This window comes from Hermetia illucens, chromosome 6 (genome assembly GCF_905115235.1).
Source record: "Hermetia illucens chromosome 6, iHerIll2.2.curated.20191125, whole genome shotgun sequence".
NCBI classification, from domain to species: domain Eukaryota; kingdom Metazoa; phylum Arthropoda; class Insecta; order Diptera; family Stratiomyidae; genus Hermetia; species Hermetia illucens.
This window is the reverse complement of record NC_051854.1, coordinates 80,513,111-80,534,344: the sequence shown is the minus strand read 5'-3', so window position 1 is coordinate 80,534,344 and position 21,234 is coordinate 80,513,111. Positions and strand designations below refer to the sequence as shown.

At 40.7% G+C, this 21,234-nt stretch overlaps 2 protein-coding genes across 3 annotated transcripts in view; one reads left to right on the top strand and one right to left on the bottom strand.

The window, feature by feature from the left end:
• Positions 1 to 19,579, top strand: part of LOC119659619 (sex-regulated protein janus-A-like) — an 87,169-nt gene extending 67,590 nt beyond the window's left edge. For both annotated transcript variants that reach the window (XM_038067794.1, XM_038067796.1), the window contains exons 3-4: positions 18,967 to 19,091; positions 19,410 to 19,579. In XM_038067794.1, the coding sequence (XP_037923722.1) occupies positions 18,967 to 19,091; positions 19,410 to 19,502 (218 nt within the window). In that variant the 3' untranslated portion in view covers positions 19,503 to 19,579. The remainder of the gene's footprint in view (positions 1 to 18,966; positions 19,092 to 19,409) is intronic.
• LOC119659615 overlaps positions 1 to 21,234 on the bottom strand; it is a 331,014-nt gene that overhangs the window by 53,088 nt on the left and 256,692 nt on the right. The window lies entirely within an intron of this gene.

Here is a 21,234-nt window from a genome sequence, read left to right as displayed (position 1 = left end):
ATGCTATCATAGGCGGCTTTAAAGTCGATGAAAAGGTGGTGCAACTGATGTCCATATTCCAAAAGTTTTTCCTTCGCTGGCCGCAGAGAGAAAATCTAATCTGTTGCTGATTTGTCTGGAGCGAAGTCTCTTTGGTATGGGCCAGTGATGTTGTGGGCGTATGGGGCTATACAGCCTAGCAAGATAGCGGAGAATATCTTATAGATGGTACTCAGCAACATGATACCTGTGTGATATCTTTCTTTTTATGTATGAGACAGAAAATGCCTTTTTGCCAGTCGTCAGGCATTGATTCGTTGTTCCACGCCTTAAGCACAAGTTGATGAACCACTTGGTGTAATTGGTTGCCTCCATATTTAACCAATTTTGCTGTAATTCCATCGGGTGCTGGCGACTTGTGGTTTTAAAGCCGATGAATTGCACGGACTGTTTCTTCTATACTTGGTGGTGGCAGTATTTGTCCGTCGTCTTCAGTTGGCGGGACCTCCAATTCGCTGATATTCTAGTTGTTCAGTAGCTCATCAAAGTACTCAACTCATCGCTCCAATATGCCCATTTTGTCGAAAATCAGATTACCCTCTTTATCTCGGCAGGATGAGGATCGAGGTGTGTGAGGGTTGGTCCTGCTGACTTGTTGGTAAAACTTGTGCGCCTGGTGCGGTTGCTCCCTGTATTTTTCAAGTTCACAGACCTGTTGGTTCTCCCAGGCTTCTTTTTTCCAGCTGTGAAGTCGCTTCTCCGCTTGCGGACTTCGTGATAAGCCTTCGCGCGTGACCGTGTCCTTTGAGAATGCAGCATTCTTCCGTTCCGTTGTTAGCTTACATTCATCGTTGAACCAGCTGTTCCGACTCTTTTTGCGACTGGGACTAAGTATGTTTGTGGCCGTATTTATGATAACGTTCTTGAGGTGATTGTGAAGATCATTTGTTGATGCTTCATCTCCAGGATCTCTGTTGACTGCGGTTATTGCGGCATCCATTTTCCCTTTATAGGTGTTGCGGAGGGCTGTATTGTGGATGGCTTCAGTGTTAACTCTCACCTGATTGTCAGAGGGGATTCTGGTTGGTGTTGTTATTCGAGTTTGGAGCGCCATGTCAACGCGATAGTGATCCGAGTTTATATTGGCACCCCTATAAATTCTGACAGTCGTCAAGACTGAGAGGTGGCGCCGTTCGATCAACACGTGGTCAATTTGGTTGAAAGTGGTCCCGTCTGGGGAAGTTCATGTTTGTTTGTGGAACGCTTTCCGCAGAAACCAGGTACTTCCAACAACCAATTCGTGTGACACTACTAATTGAATAATTCACAGTCCGTTATCATTTGTATTTTGGTGTAAGTTATGGGAGCCAATGTATCGCATGAATACGGGCTCCCTACTTGGCTGTTAAAATCCCCAAGTATGATTTTTATATCATATTTGGAATAGGCTTCGAGGGTTCGTTCTACTGCCTCATAGAAGGTATCCTTCTCCGACTCTGCAGTCTCTGTAGGGGCGTTAATGATGGGTATGTTTCCAAATTTGCCTCGCAAACGCAAAGTGCATAGCCGTTTGATAATATTTTCAAAACCGATAACAGCAGGTCTCATTTTTTCGCTGACTAAGAAGCCTACTCCGAGCATATCGTCTACTGGATGGCCACTATAATACATGGTGTAGTCACTCTTCTCCAGGAAACCGGTCCCTTCTATCTCAATTTAAGCCAATACTTTAGAATTTAATTTCTTTTTTGAAAATATCTTTTAATCTACGCTGAAATACGTCATTATCAAGCAGTGGAAACTAATCGAGGTGGTCATTTGGAAGGGGCAACACATTTGAGACAGTGGAATTGGCTTCCAACGATCGGAGCGTTACGGAGAGAAAAATACGTGTAGAATGGGTTCCAGAGTTCAATTCAGATATGGTAAAATTATTTCCACAAATTAGACGATTTTTTTACTTTTTTCCAATTTCCTACAAGTAAAGGAGGTCTACCAGTCATTTCAATTAACCCAAAACAATTTCCGTCTGCACTCGATCAATGGCGAATTCATTACAATATATTCTTCTATCGACCCATCTATTATAGTGTCACGCGTCAGTTTTTCTTGCCCGCTTGGCAAAGTCCTGATGGAATTACCACTTAATCTAAATGTTGACATTTTTTCTAGCCAGAAAGGCTAACGAGTAACATATGTTTCAGCTGATAATGAGCAGTTACGTTGATTTATGGTTATCATTAGGGATTTAATAAGCTTCGTCTGATGATTAGTTTGTTTGTCTATTTCGTAACGTCGTTACAGGGGCGAATTCATATTAATATTAAATGACTTTGTATTCTCTCAGAAGAGAAATGTGAAAACAGAAGCGTGCCTCTGAATAATAAGGAAATTGTTGCCGTAGGGCCTCGTAATTAATGTAAAACCCGAATAAAGTTGTTGAAATTCCTGTTGGCTTCTTTGCTCTAGAGATTGTTCAGGTCGCGAACTATACAAAGATTCAACTCATCCTTGCTTGCAAACTGGTCTAGATTGCTGGGGGCTTATTAAATTCCGTCTTTGTGTCGCTTATGATTATGTATTACAGAAGGAGAAGATTCGTGAGATGAATTTTCATCGACGTGAGTGAGTTGTTCTTCCTCTAATGGAAGGTCCTAGAACTGCCGGAGATTGACATTGTTCAAGATCTGAGGTCATTAAATCAAAAATATTTTCTCTATCCTGAAAATAATTTTTCCACGAAAAGTCAGGTCGATTTACCGCTCTTCTTAGGCTAACGCTCTACAGTTTTCGTGTTCACTTTGATTGATTTCTCAATCCAATTGAATTTTAAAGTGTAATTCTTATGAAGGATCGAAATTTAAAAGGCTTTGATTTTCAAGACCACTTTCTTCAGAAGATGGGACGTTTTGGTTAGGATTTCATGACCGAACAAGCAGTCTTACTGAGCAAGTGAATCAGTATTGGTAGGTTTTCCTATTAGTCATTGACTAATCCTTTTGTGCCGAACACCACTCGAATCAGGTTCAGACAGAGTTAGGTAGGTGCGCGAGTGCAACGGTTCCACATTGGTTAATTCCTTAAAACAAAAGATTAAAAGCAGCGAAGAGCTACTAGTAGAAATTGAAGGCATTGAACCCGAAGCTGAATCTACATAAGGCTTGGCTGGAACCGGAACAAAAGGAACTCAACTAAGGTGAAATGTATTCTATTTATAACTTGCGATACCTTTTACATCGGAGGATAATACTTGAAGAGACGATGAAACGAAAACATCCTATACAATCTCTTAACTGTGAAGAGTTTGGACACACAAAATTACACTGTGGACTTCCAAGGGTATGCGCGATATGTGGCAATCTCCATCCCACAGCTAAAGGCCTACTAGACTCGGAAGATTTGTGTGTCAAAAAATGCGGCAACAACGACACCGCCGACTTCCATCCCAAAAGACCATTACTAGGCGATCTAAACCTAACTACAGTTTCCAGCGCTAGATTTGCACAGACTTGGGCCTGCCAAAAATCAGTCGACCTTGTTTTATGTTGATACTGTGGAATTCAATCGTCCTGAATCAACCCAGCGTACCCAATCCGCAACTATTCTAGAATCTGTAATGGTCAGAGATTGATCTCAACGACAAATATAATTTTATGACACCCACCTACAAATTTTACAACACTGCGCCCTCTGACGGCAGAAGCCATGGAGGTTTAGGTTAAAAATCGTATAAAGTAATACGTCATGGATCACTTCGCTAAGGACTATATACAGGATCGTAGAGAGAAAATCCGGGTCCGAGGTTTGTTATGCGGAAAAACGAGGGCTGGAGTGAACATTAAACGGATGCGGGGTGAAAATTATGCGGGCTCTTCTATTATAGTTTTTTTCTTTGAAATTCATATTCTGGATCCCGGGAAAAACACCGCATCTGGAGGGAATCCCCCTTTTCTTTCCGCCCTCCTCTCATCAGGCTTGATTATATGCAAGCCACATCTACCATATATGCGTAGTTGGATGAGTTTGTTTTGTCAAAATTTCTGTTGTATACTGCCCCCCGAGATTTACCATCTCTACATGACAGTTTGTAAGCTTTTTCAATGCGCTTGGTAGAAGTCTCCAGTTACAATAGGTAGCTGGAGACTTCAATGCCAAACACACATATTAGGGCTCGAGACCTAGAAGACCTAGCGGGAAAACCATCCGGGCTGCCACATCGACGAAATATGGATTCGATGTTTTATTGACCGGCTTGTCTTCTTGAATTTTGAATTTCCAAAGAAGTGGCAACTTTGACCAATTATAATTTTGTTAACAATAGTGCGATTTACACCAAGGATCAAGCTCTATATTATAGCCTACATTGCTACAAAATTTCGTGATGTTAGGATGAACTTAAGGGGGGTTCTGCAGCAAATTACTGAAAATTATAGTAATATACTATTATTAACTTTATTTGAAGGGATATCGGTTTGGAAGGTATTTTGGAGCCTAGCCACCATATAACGGTAGCTTTCTTGTTTTTTTCAGATTATTCGGTTGGGATAACTTTTGACCCCTGAACTTTCCGCCTTTCCAAGAAATGTCAAAACTAAGACCAGCTTCGGAAAATACTAACCGAGACCTTTCATTTGATACCCCACATAATTATATTTGATGAAAAAAAATGTACACCCCCCTTTTGCAAGTATGGGGACCTCCCCTTAAATTCGACGTAAAAGGATGTAACTCACTATATGCGTGAGCGTTCACAGTTCCCACCTTCACACCAAATTTGGTGTCAATCGCTGCTACAGTTTCCGAGAAAAATGCGTGTGACGGACAGACAGACAACAAACCGATTTTAATAAGGTTTTGTTTTACACAAAGCCTTTAAACGAATCAACTATCTGCGCAATCTTGCTTTGATCTTAGTTCCAATCATTTGCCGTTTCTCATAACTTTGTCAAGTTTCAGAAATACATCTCTTCACACCCAACAATAAATATGTTCTTGAAATCAAATCTCGAACTCAAAAAAGCTGTATATTTCCTGAACGAACCTCAGCTACCCTGCATGTAACATCTAAGACCCAATGTTCAGTTTCAGATCCTCGAAAGTGTTCAACAATAATGAACCAGGCTTATAGGGAAAAAAAATTAAAAACAAACTGACAGCAGCTACAAGATGCATTGCAAAAGAACGAACATAAGGATCTTGCGGCGGAACGAGCAACTTGCGTGTCATCACATCGAAAACCAATTTTTGACAGCGAAGCGAAGCGTGAGCTAAGCCGCCAAGTCAATTGCTATGTGAAATGAAGCAGTTGGGTAGTGATAACGTCGGCACCGAGCTGCTACAGTCTTTGCGGCTGCAAAGGTTCTCGGAGAGCACACAGGTCATCCTGGTATGGGCGGATTCAGGGTCTCTGGACATGTTAGCCGTCACCGTGGACAAAAATTCATGAGGTCCACGTGCGAACCATGGCTGGTGAGGTGTCTCGCGGCATCTCGAGCCAGGTGGTCCAGCTGCAGCAGATGGTGGCAGCATTAACAGCCAGCCAATAGCATTAAAGACAAAAGGACTAGATAAAAAAAGACTTGCCGGGAGTTCTGTCGACCGCTATCCGAAATGAAGCACTACGTCGCCTTACAATCTACGACCTTTTGAGTTCACGCAAATATTTTGTCGATACACGTGCTGAAGTCTCGATGCTTCCCGGCATAATAATTTAATACCGCAATCGTTGAAACTTACGGTAGCAAATTCTTCGTCGATCCGCACGTATGGCTGCAGGGCAGTAGGCTTGAGTTTAGGACTTCCACGATCGTTTTCTTGGCGACATTAGCATGCTCATCCTAGGCGCGGATTTCCTGTCCCACTATGGATTGCTAGTGGATATACATAATAGGTCACTCATCCAGCACTCTTTCCATCGTTTTTGAAGACGTTGCGGTTGCACGTATCCGCGCACTGCTTCAAAAATACCGCAACATTACTACCGTGCGTAGTTTCTCTGAGCTTGTTAAGCATGATTTTCAGCATCACATCAACACTACTGGCTCCCTATTTTTCTCTGAGGTCTCTTCTATCGTCGTTTCTTGTCCAAGGCCGCCCATCATCAATCGATCCTTACCGTCTTCTTGCATGGGCCAAAAACCTCTGATTGTGTGGTTTGCAGAGGCTGTTCAGGCGTTTGAAACCACCAAGCAATAGCTGGTGGATGCTACACTTCTGGCACTTACTCAGCAAGATGCCATCCTAGCCATATTCGTCGATGCCTTAGATATTGCCGTAGGTGCTGCTCTTCACCAAAAAGTGAATCAAATCTGGCAGCCGTTGTGCTTCTTCTTCAAACAGCTCAATCCCGCTCAATGGAACTACAGCATCTATGATCGTGAGTTATTAGCCGCATACCTTGCAATTAAATATTGCAGTCAATACTTGAAGGCAGGCCCCTCACATTTTTCACGAACCATAAGTCACTCACTTTTGTTTTAAAACAAAAGCCTGACAAAGCGTCCCATCGCCAACTTCAGCATTTGAGCTCTATCACTCAATTCACTTTCGACATTCAACACGTGTCTGGAAAAGATAATGTTGTTGCTGACGCTTTGTCATGTGCTGCAGAGGCCAAGATCCCCGCCATCGTTAATTTTCCGGCTATCACCGAGGAGCAGAAGCACGACGCAGGTCTTCAGAGCTTGAGGACTAATTCCAAATACACATTTAGGGAGTTTCCTTTCTTTGGCTTAGCATCCAGTATATACGGCGAGACCTCACACAAGGAACCACGGCCCAGGGATCTCAAATCGGCTGCATGAGGGACTGTTCGAAGTCCTGAGCGAGGGTGGCATCATTTTAGCCTCAACGTCGGGGGCGCATGCAAACGAGTCTCTTTCGCTCGACTAAAGCTCTTCGTCCAGCAAAAAACGAGAGACACGCGACGACTGTTTTGACTTGCGGCAGCCGAGTTGAGGGAACCGTGTGTCTGGTTCCTCGCTGCCAGCCCCTTTGGTTTCGGCTGGGGGTAAAGTGTTGGGGCGGAACGAGAAACTTCCGTGTCGGATCGTGGTGGCCATGACATCGATAAACAATTTTTGACAACGAAAATTGTTTTCCGGTGTTAGTTCGAGTGCAGAAACGAGACCGAGGAGAGAGCTACTCCTCTCTAATAATAACTCTGGAAACTTATTTTAATCAAATAATAAAATATATTATAATCTTATAGTAAATTTAATTACCCTTAATCTAAAGGGCTTTCTTGAAAATATAACCTCTTTTCCGACGACGAATTATTCCCTTTGGAGAGCTGTGAAGAAAATCAATCTTTGCTCAACATTTCCAGCTAAGGCTAACGAGAAATCTGAAGTACTAACGCAGGAAGGCAGGAAGGAAGACCCATCGGAACCAATTCGTTTCAAAGTTTCTGAAATCTTATAATTTTCCAAGGCTACATTGATCCTAAAAAGTTTCGATCTTATTATGGGTAAAATGATTAAAATACTGCCAAGATTTGTCAGGAATCAGTACGCATTAAAATAGAGCATGATACTGTCAAGTTTGGTGGAAATCGCGCTATTACTAACAAAGTTATAATAAATCAAAGTTATCCCTTCTGTCATGTGAAAGTGGATATTTTCACATAATATATGCATATATTACATGCTCGGTTCTAATGGGGAAAATGTCCACTCAAATATTTTTATATAAGAAATACACATAACCTTTTATACGTGAAGCGTCCAGCGTCCGGTTTCCCGACTTGTTCAAATTATATTTGAATCGGAATTGCCGCCAACTCCGCGGAGAATCAGTCATGGTTTGGTCGTACCTATTGTCTGGTCGGAAAATTATAGTTCACCGTCTAATTGATCGAGTTAATAGCAAAAAGATTATGATATGTGTAAGAATTTCACTAAGTTAGAATGAGGGAAACATATGGGCACCAAGAACCCAATGTTTCAGATACATAATGATAGAATTTATGTTCTCAAGTTTATTTGATTGAATGGTGATTGAATGAAAACGCTTGATTGAATAAGAACTCAAATGTTGGAGATACTTTGGCCTGGCAGACAACAAGTCCAGACTTAGATTTAGCCGAAAATGTCTAGAAATATATCCCCAATATCGCTTGGGTTTTAAAAATTGAAAAAAAAATTGAAAAAAATTAGTGGTCGACAATCATGAAAATCTCAAAAATTTTGTATTATCAATGGCTAATAGATGTATCCAACCAAATAGGAAAAAACCATATTTTGTGAAATTTTTTAATAAATTTTAATTTGAAACTTCTGGTTGAAAATTTTTCATCGCCATAATTCATTGAAAAAATTTTACAGCCGTCCATTTCTTATTGTGTTTATCATTTTTTCCTTTTTTTGTTCAAAATTACTACTCTATACTCATTACATTAAGATCTACATCCATCTGGTTAAGAAAGATGAATATTTTATGGTTTCATCCAAAAAAGGGGGATGTCAAAAAAGTTTGCACCGCACGATATATACAAAGTATATCAAAAAGTTCGCGAAATGCTCTCTATCCGTGGATATTAAAACTAGAGCCTATATCACACTTTAACATCCCATTTGTAATTAAAGCATTCGCTAAATTTCAACTCGATCTGGCAATTCTGTTTTTTATACGCCATTTTAAATTGGCATTTCAGTGTCATTTGGTGAAAATGGAAAGCATCGAATATCGTGCAGTTATTAATTTTTTGTGAAAAAAGCTTTGATGCCAATGGAGACTAAACCGAAATAATAAATGTGTTAAGTGAATCTACTCCTTCGAAAACAATGGTTTACAAGTGGACTGGTGAATTTAGAAGAGGTCGTACAAACCTTCAAGATGATCCACGTGCAGAACGATGGACATGGTTTTGGAAAATCATCGAGTGATATAGAAAGAATTGGTGGAAGCTTTAGGCATGAGTACCTGAGTCAAATCAGGGTAATAATCCCGTGCGAGCGCAATACTGACCACATTGCCTCCTATAGGGTACTGTAATTCTGTAGTGTACCGTTACGGTCTTGAATGAAGTGCTCTAATACACTTCAAGGCCCTTATCCAATTGGATTGTTGCGCCAATGGTTATTATTATTAGGCATGTCGGCGGTGTAATCCACAACTTAAGTAAAATTTTGGGTTTCAGAAGGCGGTTCGCGCGCATTCTTTAACAATGGAACAAAAACGCATCTGAATGTCACTTTCTCAACAACATTTGGAGCTTTTTACGAAAAACAAGATTCTTGCGTCGAACTATAACCATGGATGAGATTTGGATCTATCACCATGATTCTGAATCGAAACAAGAGGCTAAGGATTGGTGTCCTCGAATCTTCGGCATCGAAGCGAGTTCATGTGCAGAATTCAGTTGAAAAGGTGTTATCGTTTGTTTTTTGGGAGCTTAAGGAATTTTGTTCGTGGATTACCTCCAAATTGATAAAACAATAAACCAAGATTATTACTGATAATTTTTGGAGCAACTTTATGTATTAAGACAAATAACCTGCTCACAGCAAACAAAACCACAGCTAAAATCATGGAATTAAAGTACGAATTGTTTCGATTTTCATCAAATAAAGAGGTAGTACCTGTCATAAATGGGTATTTTGCAGATCTTCCGCAAAAACCACTACAGGGATGGGACCCTTAAATTAAAGATTTTTTGGAGTAAGGGTATAGAAGTTATGGGAGATTAATAATAATCGTTTGCGCAACAATCCATATTGGATCCGGGCCTTGAAGTGTGTTAGAGCACTTCATTCAAAACCATAACGGCACACTACAGTACACTGTAGGAGACAATGTGGTCAGCATTGTGCTCACCTCAGATTATTTGATTTGACTCAGGTACTCATTCGCAGCTGAGTCGACTGGAATCCGACATCCAGTCACAATTACAAATGAGAGATTTGAACCGCGACCTTCCGCTACGACGGCTCAGTGCTCTAACCACGTCAGCCATCCGGACACTATGGGAAATTACACAGAAAAAGTAATTTTTACAACTATAAATTCACTTTTTCGTTCCTATTTCCCAAATTTTTTTATATACCTAGTACCTCCTGTTTACTTAGTCCATGGCGCCTGGGAAAAGAATCTAAGGCAATGCACCCACCAACTGTTTCTTGGTGGTTTCAAATACTTGGACAGCCTCTGCGAATCACACAGAGGTTTTCGGCCTAGACGAGAAGGTGGTAAGGGACGATTGAGGATAGCCGGCCTTGGACAAGAAAAGACGATAGAAGTTTAACATGCCCAAGAACATTCTCAGATCTTTAACAGTTCTTGAAACAGGAAGTTCGAAATCGCTTGCACCTTGACTGGGTCCGGTTGGATGACTTCAGCGGTAATCAGGTGGCCGATGGTTCTCACCTGCGATTGTCGGAATTTGCACTTTTCAACGTTAAGAACTAGACCGGCCTCAAAGAGACGTTGAAAAATGCACCCGAGGTGCTCTAAATGCTCAGACTTAAAGAAAAACGGGACCAGAACTTCATCCAAATATATGAACCAGAATCGGAGGTTTCGCAGCACAGAGTGGATGAATCTCTGAAAGGTTTGCGCCTATAGATCTGATGGTCTACCTTGACTAAGTCCTAGGTCGAAAAAATACCGCAGTTTGCGATAATAATAATAATCATTGGCGCAACAATCCAATGGGTTCAGGGCCTTGAAGTGTGTTAGAGCACTTTATTCGGGACCGTAACGGTACACCACAGTACACTGTGGGAGGCAATGTGGTCAGCATTGCGCTCGCCCGAGATTATTACCTTGATTCGACTCAGGTACTCATTCACAGCTGAGTCGACTGGCATCCAACGTAAAATCAAGATACAAATTCCACTGTCACCAATGAGATTTGAACCGCGACCTTCCGTACGGCAGTCTTGTGCTCTAACCACTCGGCTATCCGGATATGTAAACTCCTCTAAATGTTTGTTGTAAGCTGCCAACTTGTGCATTACGCTGTCTGATGTTTTGCAACATTAGAGATAGAACTTTGTGACTTGATGTCATAAAACATTCCTTACCTCATGATTCTCCTTCGCTTGGCGTGTCTTAACCGGGCTTTAATCCAACCTCCGTTGCTGTACAAGCGCATTTTTATATTGCCATTCTATCTAAAACTATGGGAAAACATTATAAATGTTCCCCTGTTAGAAATAACTGGTCTGGTTTCACCAATTTTTCGCTATGTCGCTGGAAAATGTCTTAATATTTAATACTGCTTTCCACGTTGAATTGAAGTCTGAAAGGTGTTGTTAATTCCATCACAACGAATACTGAATGGTGAAAGGAATCAACACTTCAACAGCACTCAAGTGCTTGTATTACTCATAGAGTTTGTTTTACTGATAGAAGAAGGTTGTGATATTACTGGAAGGAGCTCAAGTTGTCAAGTGAACAGAAAGTGTGAATTGTATTCTAGATGCCAAATGCTTTTTATCCTTCTTGTTTGACAAATAAAATTCTACAGCAATATTGCGAAGTTTGTAATCAAGGTTGATCATTTCGATAGTGCAAAGTAGGAATACTTTTAATCTAAATAAATTGCAATAAGATATATTGAACTGACACTTTCATGTCTAGAACTCGAAAATGGAGAGAATTGGAAAGTTCGTATTCAAAAGTTCATCGCCCTCAAGGAAGGAAAGAATTTCGTTTGTTCTTCTTTCTTCCTTCTTTGTCGAAGGTGAACATTTTTTGCTTGGGGATTGAATCGAATATGCAGAAAGTTGGATTATACTGCTTGTTGGTGATCTTGCTGTCCTTGAGCGTGGTTTATGTCGTTCTACTCCGTGTTCCGGTGCTCTTATGAATGACAGTAGAAAAATCTACCCCAAGTGCTGTCTTATTGATTCCAGAATTTATTTGGATCGTCTGTTTAGCTTCACCCTGAAAGTAACGAAAAGATAGGGAAATTGTCATCTGCCAGAGGAGCAATCATATCCATCCCCTGTGGTTTGTAAATCCGCGGAGAGAAAATTGTGTTGAGTAAAAATATGGAGAAACCGACTGGCGTGCCTTTTCAGTGGCCTATGATGCTTTTATACTTTCTCAGATAACTATCCGCATCTCTTTTTAAGGTTTTGTGTAAAACAAAACCTTATTAAAATTGATTCAATGTCTGTCTGTCTGTCACACGCATTTTTCTCCAAAACGGCTAAACCGATCCGAACGAAATTTGGTGGACAGATGGGAACTATGAAATCCCACGCATACAGTGAGTGGCATAAATTTAGGTGGAGTTTAAAGGGGGCTCCCCATACATGCAAAGGGGGGATTCAAAAATTTTTTTCACCGGATATAGTTGTGTAGGGTATCAAATGAAAGCTCTCGATTTGTACTTTCCGAAACTGATATTAGTTTTGGCATAAATTGCAAAGTGCGTGAGTAATGAGTCAAAATGTACGCACTTGAAGTGAGACAGGACTCATTTTCGGAAACTACCCAACCTAAAAATCCGGAAAAAATCGGGGTGGTGCGCCTAGATGAAATCTAGGCCTCAAAATACTAATAGTATATTACTATTTTTTAGAAATTTACTGAAAAACCCCCCTTAGATTCACTCTAGGACTTTGGAATTTTGTACTAGCATAGAGGACAATATTCTGTGTATACTTGCAAAATTTCGTGCAAATCTGGCAATTAACGCCAAAGTTATAGCAGTTCAAACTTTTACCGCTTCCAAAGCCATGCAAATCAGATGCTGACGTCATAATTACCCGGAATAATTGACTTCGCGTGAAATATTAAAGTCGCATTTATGAAGAATCTACTTATCTGCAGCACTTTTTAAGATTTTGTGTAAAACACTTATGTGAAATCTAATCTTCGAGAGATGTCCTATTCCGGTATCTGCTCAAAAAATTTACTAATAGTATATTATCAACTTTTAGAAATTGACTAGAAAACACCCCTTAAGTTCATCCTAACTAAATACTGTACTAAATTTTGCACCGACATAGAGGACAGCCTCGTGTATACACATGCCAAGTTTCATGAAAATCCAACTATTATTGGGAAAGTTATAGCAGTTCAAACTTATCAATTTCGTGCTAATTAACATCATCCTAAGCCATACAAATAAGATGCTGACGTCATAATTAACGAGAATAATTGAAATTCGAGCGAAATATTAAAATTCCATTCAAGAAGAATCTAATTCACCCTAGCCCTTTTTTATATTTTATGTTGGCTAAATTGTTGGCATTTTCTAATAATATTAAACTCAGAGTGTGAAGCGTATGAGGTTGACTGTTTCAATACAGGGCTTTCCATCAAATGATTTATTTAAATTACTTTCTAAAAAATAGATGCCAATAGAATTTTTAACTATGTGACAACACGGAACTGTCAGGTTCACCGCTTCTCACATCTTCTTCTTTTTCTTTAGCCTTCAGTTCACAAGCGGTTTCGTCATTTTATTTTATCAAATGCCTGATCAGGATGTAATCGCGAGACCTTCAAATCCCCATCCAGTGTATCATGCGACCATTGTTTTGGCCGGCCTTTTGGTTGCTTACGATTGACTTCGATGTTCTGACCAATACTGGTTGCTGAATTCTCGTTAGCGTGAATTACGTGACCACACCATCGAAAACGCCTCTCTTGCAGTTTTTCCACGATCGTTGCAAACACATATCGACCGCGGATATTCTCATTTCAGACGTAATCAGAACGTATCACGCCACCAGTGTAATGCAACATCTTCGTCCCCATTACCGCAAGACGCCGTTCATTGTCCTTTATAGTCAACACTCAAACTATAGAGAGCGACAGACGGACGACATTGCAGTAAATTTTAGATTTGGGACGTGTGCTGATACGTCGATCACAAAGAACACCAGTTGCGGAATGTCACTTCATCCAGGTGGCGTTAATGCTTGAAACATTTCATTACGCAGTTCTCCATTGGCTGGTAGCATTGACTCGAGATATTTAAATCGCTCAGTTCTTTCAATGGCAGTAATCTGCCCCTCCAGATATTTAAATCGCTGAGTTCTGGCAATGGTGGTAACCTGCCCAGAACTGAGCGATTTAAATATCTCGGGTCAATGCTATAAGCCAATGGAGAACTACGTTATGCTCCTCACATACGGAAACACAAAACCTTTTATACCTGAAGCGTCAAGCTTCCGGTTGCCCGACTTGTTTTTGGGATGACTAGTTCGTTTGATTACAAAATGTGACACTTGGCAGAAGGAGCAATATGTGCTTTCACTAGGATGGGGCGCTTACACTTAAATTTAGGGGCGTTAAATCCTTTCTCGACAACAATATCGTTGATGGTGGAAAGACTGTTATGGACCTGTGCAATGTACTGAAAAATCGTCCGATTTAAATTCACCGAATCACTTTCTGTAAGAGTATTTGAAAGAAATAAGCCACCATAAGTCTTAGAAGGAGTTTCTTTTAAAATAAGTTATGTTGCTGAAAACATATCAACCAGAATGTTACTAAAAGCAATACGTAGTCTCCTATTGTTAAACAATGGAGGGTGGTTATTTTGAACATTTGACCATAATCTATCAGCACATTCTCCAATAAGTCGCAGTAGTAACTGGAGTCCATTTTATGGGTTACAGCGTAAATTGGAGACTTTCCACGATATCCACAAGCAACCCATACCATTAATGACTCTCCTTTGAAGTTCCGTGTGTATCGTCTTTCACGCTCCTGGCGAATGTCCCTCCAATACTCCTGCGAACCATCTGGACCATCCAAGTTGAATTTCTTCTCATCATTGAAGATGACGGATTGCCATTCGGTGTCCTAAAACTTACATTTTCCACGAAGCTCAATCTGGCCGATTTGTGGCGGGATAAAAGGCGAAGATCTCGTGACTTTTTTTCGAATTTGTTGTTTCCATAATTTTTTTTTTGGATTTTTAAGGAAATCGTTTACAATTCCATTATTACGATTAACTGCAATCATAATTTGGCGGATAGAATATCCATCCTTAATGATGTACCCCTTGGCAGGCCATTCGTTTTGAGTGTCTGCTGAGGGGTGAAACAGTCCAGTGCCGAAGATACCAGTGCTATAGTCATTCGGAAGTGGACTGTCAAATGATCTTGCGATTTGTAAAGGGCGGGAAAGGGTATGCCGCAGCCGAAACCTGTGTTAGTGCGGAGGGCATCCGGTTTCTATCGTGGATGTGCTGTACATCGTAATGTTAAGGTCACAAGGCAGCAGGCGCCAAGATCGGCCCAAAGAAGGTATCAGCGGCGCTGAAAGGTACCGTTTCTTCGGCACCAATCGTCCCAGGGATCCCGTTTGCAGAAGTAGTCCGACAAGGGAGCGCTAAGAAGCCCCAACAAGATGCAAGGGGTGGGATGAACACCATCCTCAATATAATATTCACCATGTGTGAAAACATGTAGCATACGCTACACGTACACAAAACGAAAAAAAACGGTATAACAGAATATTTACACAAACAGCATGCCCGCCGCTAGGTCTGCAGTCATTGAATTCCATCGTAGGAATCCACTGAAGAGCGGAGCTCTTTGATTTCACTGCCAGCCAACAGCCTGACATTGTCTTGATTGCCAAAAACCCACCTCAGTCCGAGGCATTCGATAACAGTCAAAGATTTTGAATTTGTGAGGAACTGTGGCGCGGCAGGATTCGCAGCATTCGAAATTTATTTCGAATGTTGCGAATGCGGACAAATAGATGGCGCGGAACTATCCAATTTGCAGAGCTCGCCACGGGAGTGGAGGACTGGCGAGAAAAGTGTGCCATGAGTTAGGGGCAGAAAAGAAACACATGAAGGAGATGATAATTCTCTTCTGCCTCTAACGAGCAAATAGTCACTTCACTTTTTCTTCATTCTTTAAATAAATTATTTAATAAAGTCTAATTGTTAAATCTATCGAGTATTGATTGTAAAAATCCAGTCTATGTTCCGGTGTACCTAAAAAGTGTGGTTTGCAAAGAATTGGACTATTAAAGTTAAATAACGATAGACAAAATTGTGATGGGGAAGGTGGTACCGGAATAATTGTGGGTCGCCATTATGTTTCAGGCATATTAATAGGCCTGAATTTGAAACTTTTGAATGTATGGAAGTCTCTTGTGTTCTGTCAGTCTATGCAGTGGAAAACAATCGAGCCAAATTCAAGGAGCTTATGATACTTGAAATTAACAGGCTGCATAGTTATTATATTATAGCGGGCGATTTGAATGCTAAGCACCTCGTGGCTAAACGCCGCAAACAATCCCAGAGCGGTATTCCTCAAATCTTGGCTAGAGCATTATCAGATACAGTATAAATGCGAATTATACGGGACAGATAATCCACCCTGGCCCAGGGCAAATTCTTATCTGGATTTGTGCATTGCTGACGCGCGCCAGAACTTTAATTTTAGGAATCCTGAACGGAAACTACAGACTCTTCCTTATGATAGCGACCATAACGCTATTCTTCTTGAGGCTTTGTTTGATGGACGAAGAGTTTGTCTTCTGCTGATGGACAGTGGCGTCCACATACTGAACTTTAAACGAACAGATTGGAAGAAATTCCAAAAGGTTTATTAGGGAATATTGAGAGGAGTGCCTACTTCTTGATGGAGAAAACGATAGTACAATTGCGCCAGGTGACAGGAACTTGAGCGAAGTCAGTGGTAGCGACACCTCATTGACTCAGGTATACACACGAATGTGGTAACTGCTGATGCGCAAGGCAAATACATCGTGATGTAGGATGCTCTGAAACTCGAACTTATAGTGGATCGGCCCAGAATGGACTTAGAGCCAACGCGACTTTCGGAAGTTGCAGATCGAGATGTTCACAATTTCAAATATAGCCTGAACGACACTACAGTTTTCCAGTTTAACTCTGCGTTGCAGGCAGATCTCATACCGAGTGATAATCTGCTTGATTACTTTGTCTCATGTGTGGAGCTAACTTCCATATTTAGAAGGGTAAACAATAAGAGATCATTCGGTATGGATGGCATTCCCAACGTGGTTGTCAGGCATTTACCAGACATTACCATTCGTAATTATTGCATCTTGTTCGATAATTTGTTGAGCAATTCCAAGCCCGAGTGTCCCCGATCTTAACGAGAGGGAAGGATTCATCCAGTCCTAAGAGCTACCGCCAAATCAGGTTGCTGCCTAACATGAGCAAGGTGTTTGAGGTTTTGGTATTGAAAGCCTTGAACAGGCATATTAAGAGGAAGGAATTTTTATCGAATGCACAATTCGGATTTCGATCTGGACATTCGACAATACATGCAATAACGAAGGTAACGTCTGATATTTGCTGGCGGATTAACAATGGTGAGTGCGTAGGCGCTTGCCTTATAGACATGGAGAAGGTCTTTGATACCGTTTGGTTGGATGGGTTGATTTTCAGGCGCCTGAAAAATGAGTTTCCCAGCCACCTTGTAGCGGTGATGTGTAGTATGCTGTGTGGCAAATGTTTTGTCATCACGGACGGAAGTCTCTCTACTAGTAGAGAATTTCATGTTCTGAATGGATTACAGAAAGGGACAGTGATCGCGCCTACGCTTTTCGCAGTATTTGCCGGCGAATTACTCAACTTGTTCAAGTTTAATAAATCTCCTAAAAGGTCGTTGGTTGCCTTTGCTGACGATCTGATAGCCTACACGGCACACAAGAAGGTAACTGAGGTGCAAGTTGAGAGAGTTCTGAGTGCATTCTTCATAAGAAGTGCGTTAGATACCTGGGTGTGCGCCTTGACGAGGGTCTCCAATTTAACAAGCACGTTAAAGTCGCGCTAGAAAGCGCTCGTAAGGCATTCATGTCTCTTCGAAGACTCTTTTATACATCACAGCCGGAAAGTTATGATTGTTTGCTATCTTACTTTGGCTAGACCGGTGCTCACCTGCGGGTGTCCTATCTGGTTTAATTTGAGTGCTAGCCAAATGGAGAAAATAAGGATTTTTGAAAGGAAATGTCTGCGTGCTTACACGGGGCTTAATAGGGTTGCTTAGACAAATTATGAACATTATGTAACAAATGAGGTGATGTATACAGCTGCTACTGTGCCGAGAATCCACACAGTTATCGTCAGATTGATTCGCAATCATATAGTGCGATCTGTTTCACATGGCGAGAACCCTTGGGTTTCGCAGTCGTTCTACCCAAATGATGGGTATTTCGCAAAAACTCTCAGGGCAGGCTTCATTCCTCCTGAAGAATAGAATACTCCCCGAACTTGACTTTTGAGGGCTCCGGAATTCGACTGGAAATACTCCAGAGTGATAGCAATTGATATTAAACGGGATGAAAAGGAGAAATCCTGGCACTGGTGGCTGCGAATGCCGGTTAATGGCGGCCGTGCTCAGTTCTGTCATTGGTGTTTTGGTGGGACTTTGTAAATATGTACATATTGAACGATATACATATACATAGATGTTATTATTATTTGTCTCTTTGTTAATATTACAACTGTTGAATTACTTTTTCTTCCTGTCTATATATTATTGTTACCTATTTCTTGAAGATAAAAATGATGGTATAAAACCCTTCCAGTAGACCTTCTGACTTTCCGGCTTTTGTTTCACCGACAACAATCCAACCATTTTCAGGTGCTTGCTGTACAGTTGACTTTGATCCTCGGGAGGAAACGATGAACCTTCTTTCAACAAATATATCATGTGGTTGTTAGGTTTTCATTCCCAATTTCTAATGAACACAGACGAAAACACTTAGAAATAAACGAGCGAAAATACTTTATTGAAAAATCCTAATGAAGCTGTTCTCTTGAACGATATACGCTTGATTTTCTCATCTGTTTTAGGACAATATGCCAAACTTAGTATTGTACATTTTTCTTCTAATTTACTACCAGACGCCGTGGAATATTGCACAAATCCTCTTGAATTTTTGGTGTCTCCCAAATCTGTCAGGATATATCACTTCAGTTTATTACTTTTGAAAATTTCTGCGAATTTCATTAAATAAAATCGCTTTCAATTTCGGTCTTTTTATGAAATCAACTTTTTGTCCTTACAGCCGACATTTACGATGAAGTGAGATCCTCGGTTGAAGGACTTGGCTTGGATACCGAATGTTTAGGAGGTGGCAGAATTGAACATCGTCCTGACAACAAAAAAATTAAAGTCTACGGTTATTCTCAGGTAATTGTTTTCGGGTATATCAGTATACGGTTAGGGCAAAATATAGAATTTAGGCTTTTTAATTTGTAATGCTTAATTGATGGGTTTATAGGCCAATACCAGAAATTGGTGCCCTCAATTCTGATGTTCCTTTTTGTCAATTAGTGAGACAGCTTTCACTTGAATTGAGCTGGAGGACATATTTTTCCTTAACGTTCTATTAGATCTGATTTTAGAATGTAGCTATTGTTTGCGTATCCGCTTTCAGTATTTTTCTTCCTTCCAATGAATTTCATGAGTTTAGTCGCACTTTAAAATTATTGTATTATTCTGTTGCAGGGATTCGGTAAGGCAGATCATGCGAAAACTCGAGATATCCTTAAAACGAAATATGGTAACTACGATATTGAAATCTCCGATGGTGGATATTAAATTTCTTTTCATAATTAGCGTTTCACTACACATCATTGTGATTGTATCATAATAAAGTAATTTTTCTGCTTAACAACTATTTTTGGTCAGTTATTTGATAATCGTTCCATCGATTTTCTACAAGATTAGGAGAAATATTCGAAAAGTTTCTTTCCATTTTGTAGCTTCTGTTAAGGTGTGATGCATAAGAAAGAACTGTGGAAGCTATTGAGTAACTAGCGAGGGCCCTTTCTCTTACACCGAAAAGGACAAAGAACAAAATACGCTTCGCACTATCCTTAACACTCTTTATTTTGAAAAGCGTCAATTCATTTAGAAAATTCTGTATTCATTCCTGTATAAAAAATTTGTGCTCAACATACAAATTTGCTGTTTATCCATAAGAACACAAAACAAGAATATGCTCAAAAGATGGTATCCGAAGTAGTCACAAAAGATATAGTATTGAAAGTATTGAGATCTGTTTGATGTAAAGTAGAAATCAAAGCTAATCTAGTGCTATGTATATCAGCTGGTAAAAACAATGTATTAAGAAATGGAACGAGTAGAATAAAGGAAAAAGGACTGTACAATCCTGCCCTTTGTTAGAATTCAAATTTTCAGGGGAATTTCGATTTACTTGAAAACTTAAAATGTTACATCGGTCTGTCCGAAGACTGTGCATCGAAATTACAGAGAGATACAATAGGACAAACAGGATAACACAAACTGGAAGTTACATTGGGCTGTTTGGTTTTATTTTTATATAATGATCGACGAAAACTCCGTGAGTAGATACTTGGACACTCCTATTGATCGGGCAATGTGTGATTTGTGCACAGGCCAGAAGTGTCGCTCAGCAGGGTTAACAACATTCGAAATTTATTTCACTATGGGTTGCTAGTAGACTTGCAGAACAGGCCCCTTATAGACCCCAAGACTAAACTTAATTCGCCAGGCCCAATCTCATCTCACCCCAACAACAATCTTTCCGTACGTTTGGGGGACATTACTGACTCTCGTGTTCGGGCACCTCTCCAAAAGTTTAGTCAGATTACTACCGAATGTAGTCTCTCTAAACCAGTGAAGCACAATGTGCAGCACCACATTAACACTACTGGTTCCCCTATCTTCTCGACGGTGCGTCCCCTACCACCCCAGAAGCTGGCTATTGCACGGAAAGAATTCGAACAACTTATGCAACAGGGTATCTGCAGACCTTTGGACAGTATTTGGTCTTCCCCATTCCATATGGTCCCTAAGCCAAATGGTGAAAGGCGCCCCTGTGGGGATTATAGAAGGCTAAACGCACAGACTGTTCCTGATCGATATTCCATTCCACTCATTCACGACGTTGCGCATCATCTCGCAAACTGCCGTACCTTTTCAACATTGGATTTATTCAAGGCGTATCACCAAATCCTTGTAGCTCCAGAAGACATTCCAAAGACGGCAATATGTAAACCCTTTGAACTCTTCGAGTTCACCCGGATGACTTTCGGGTTATGAAATGCGGCGCAAACCTTTCAAAGGTTCACTTCACTTGGTCCTGCGAAACCTCGACTTTTGTTTCGTATATTTGGATGAAGTTTTGGTCGGTTCTTCCTCAGAGTCTGAGCACTTAACTCATCTCGAGTGCATTTTTCAACGTCTCCTTGAGGGCGGTTTAGTTGTAAACGTTGATAAATGCAAGTTTCTCTAGACACAGGTGAGATTCCTCGGCCAGTTCATTTCCCCTGACGGAATACAGCCC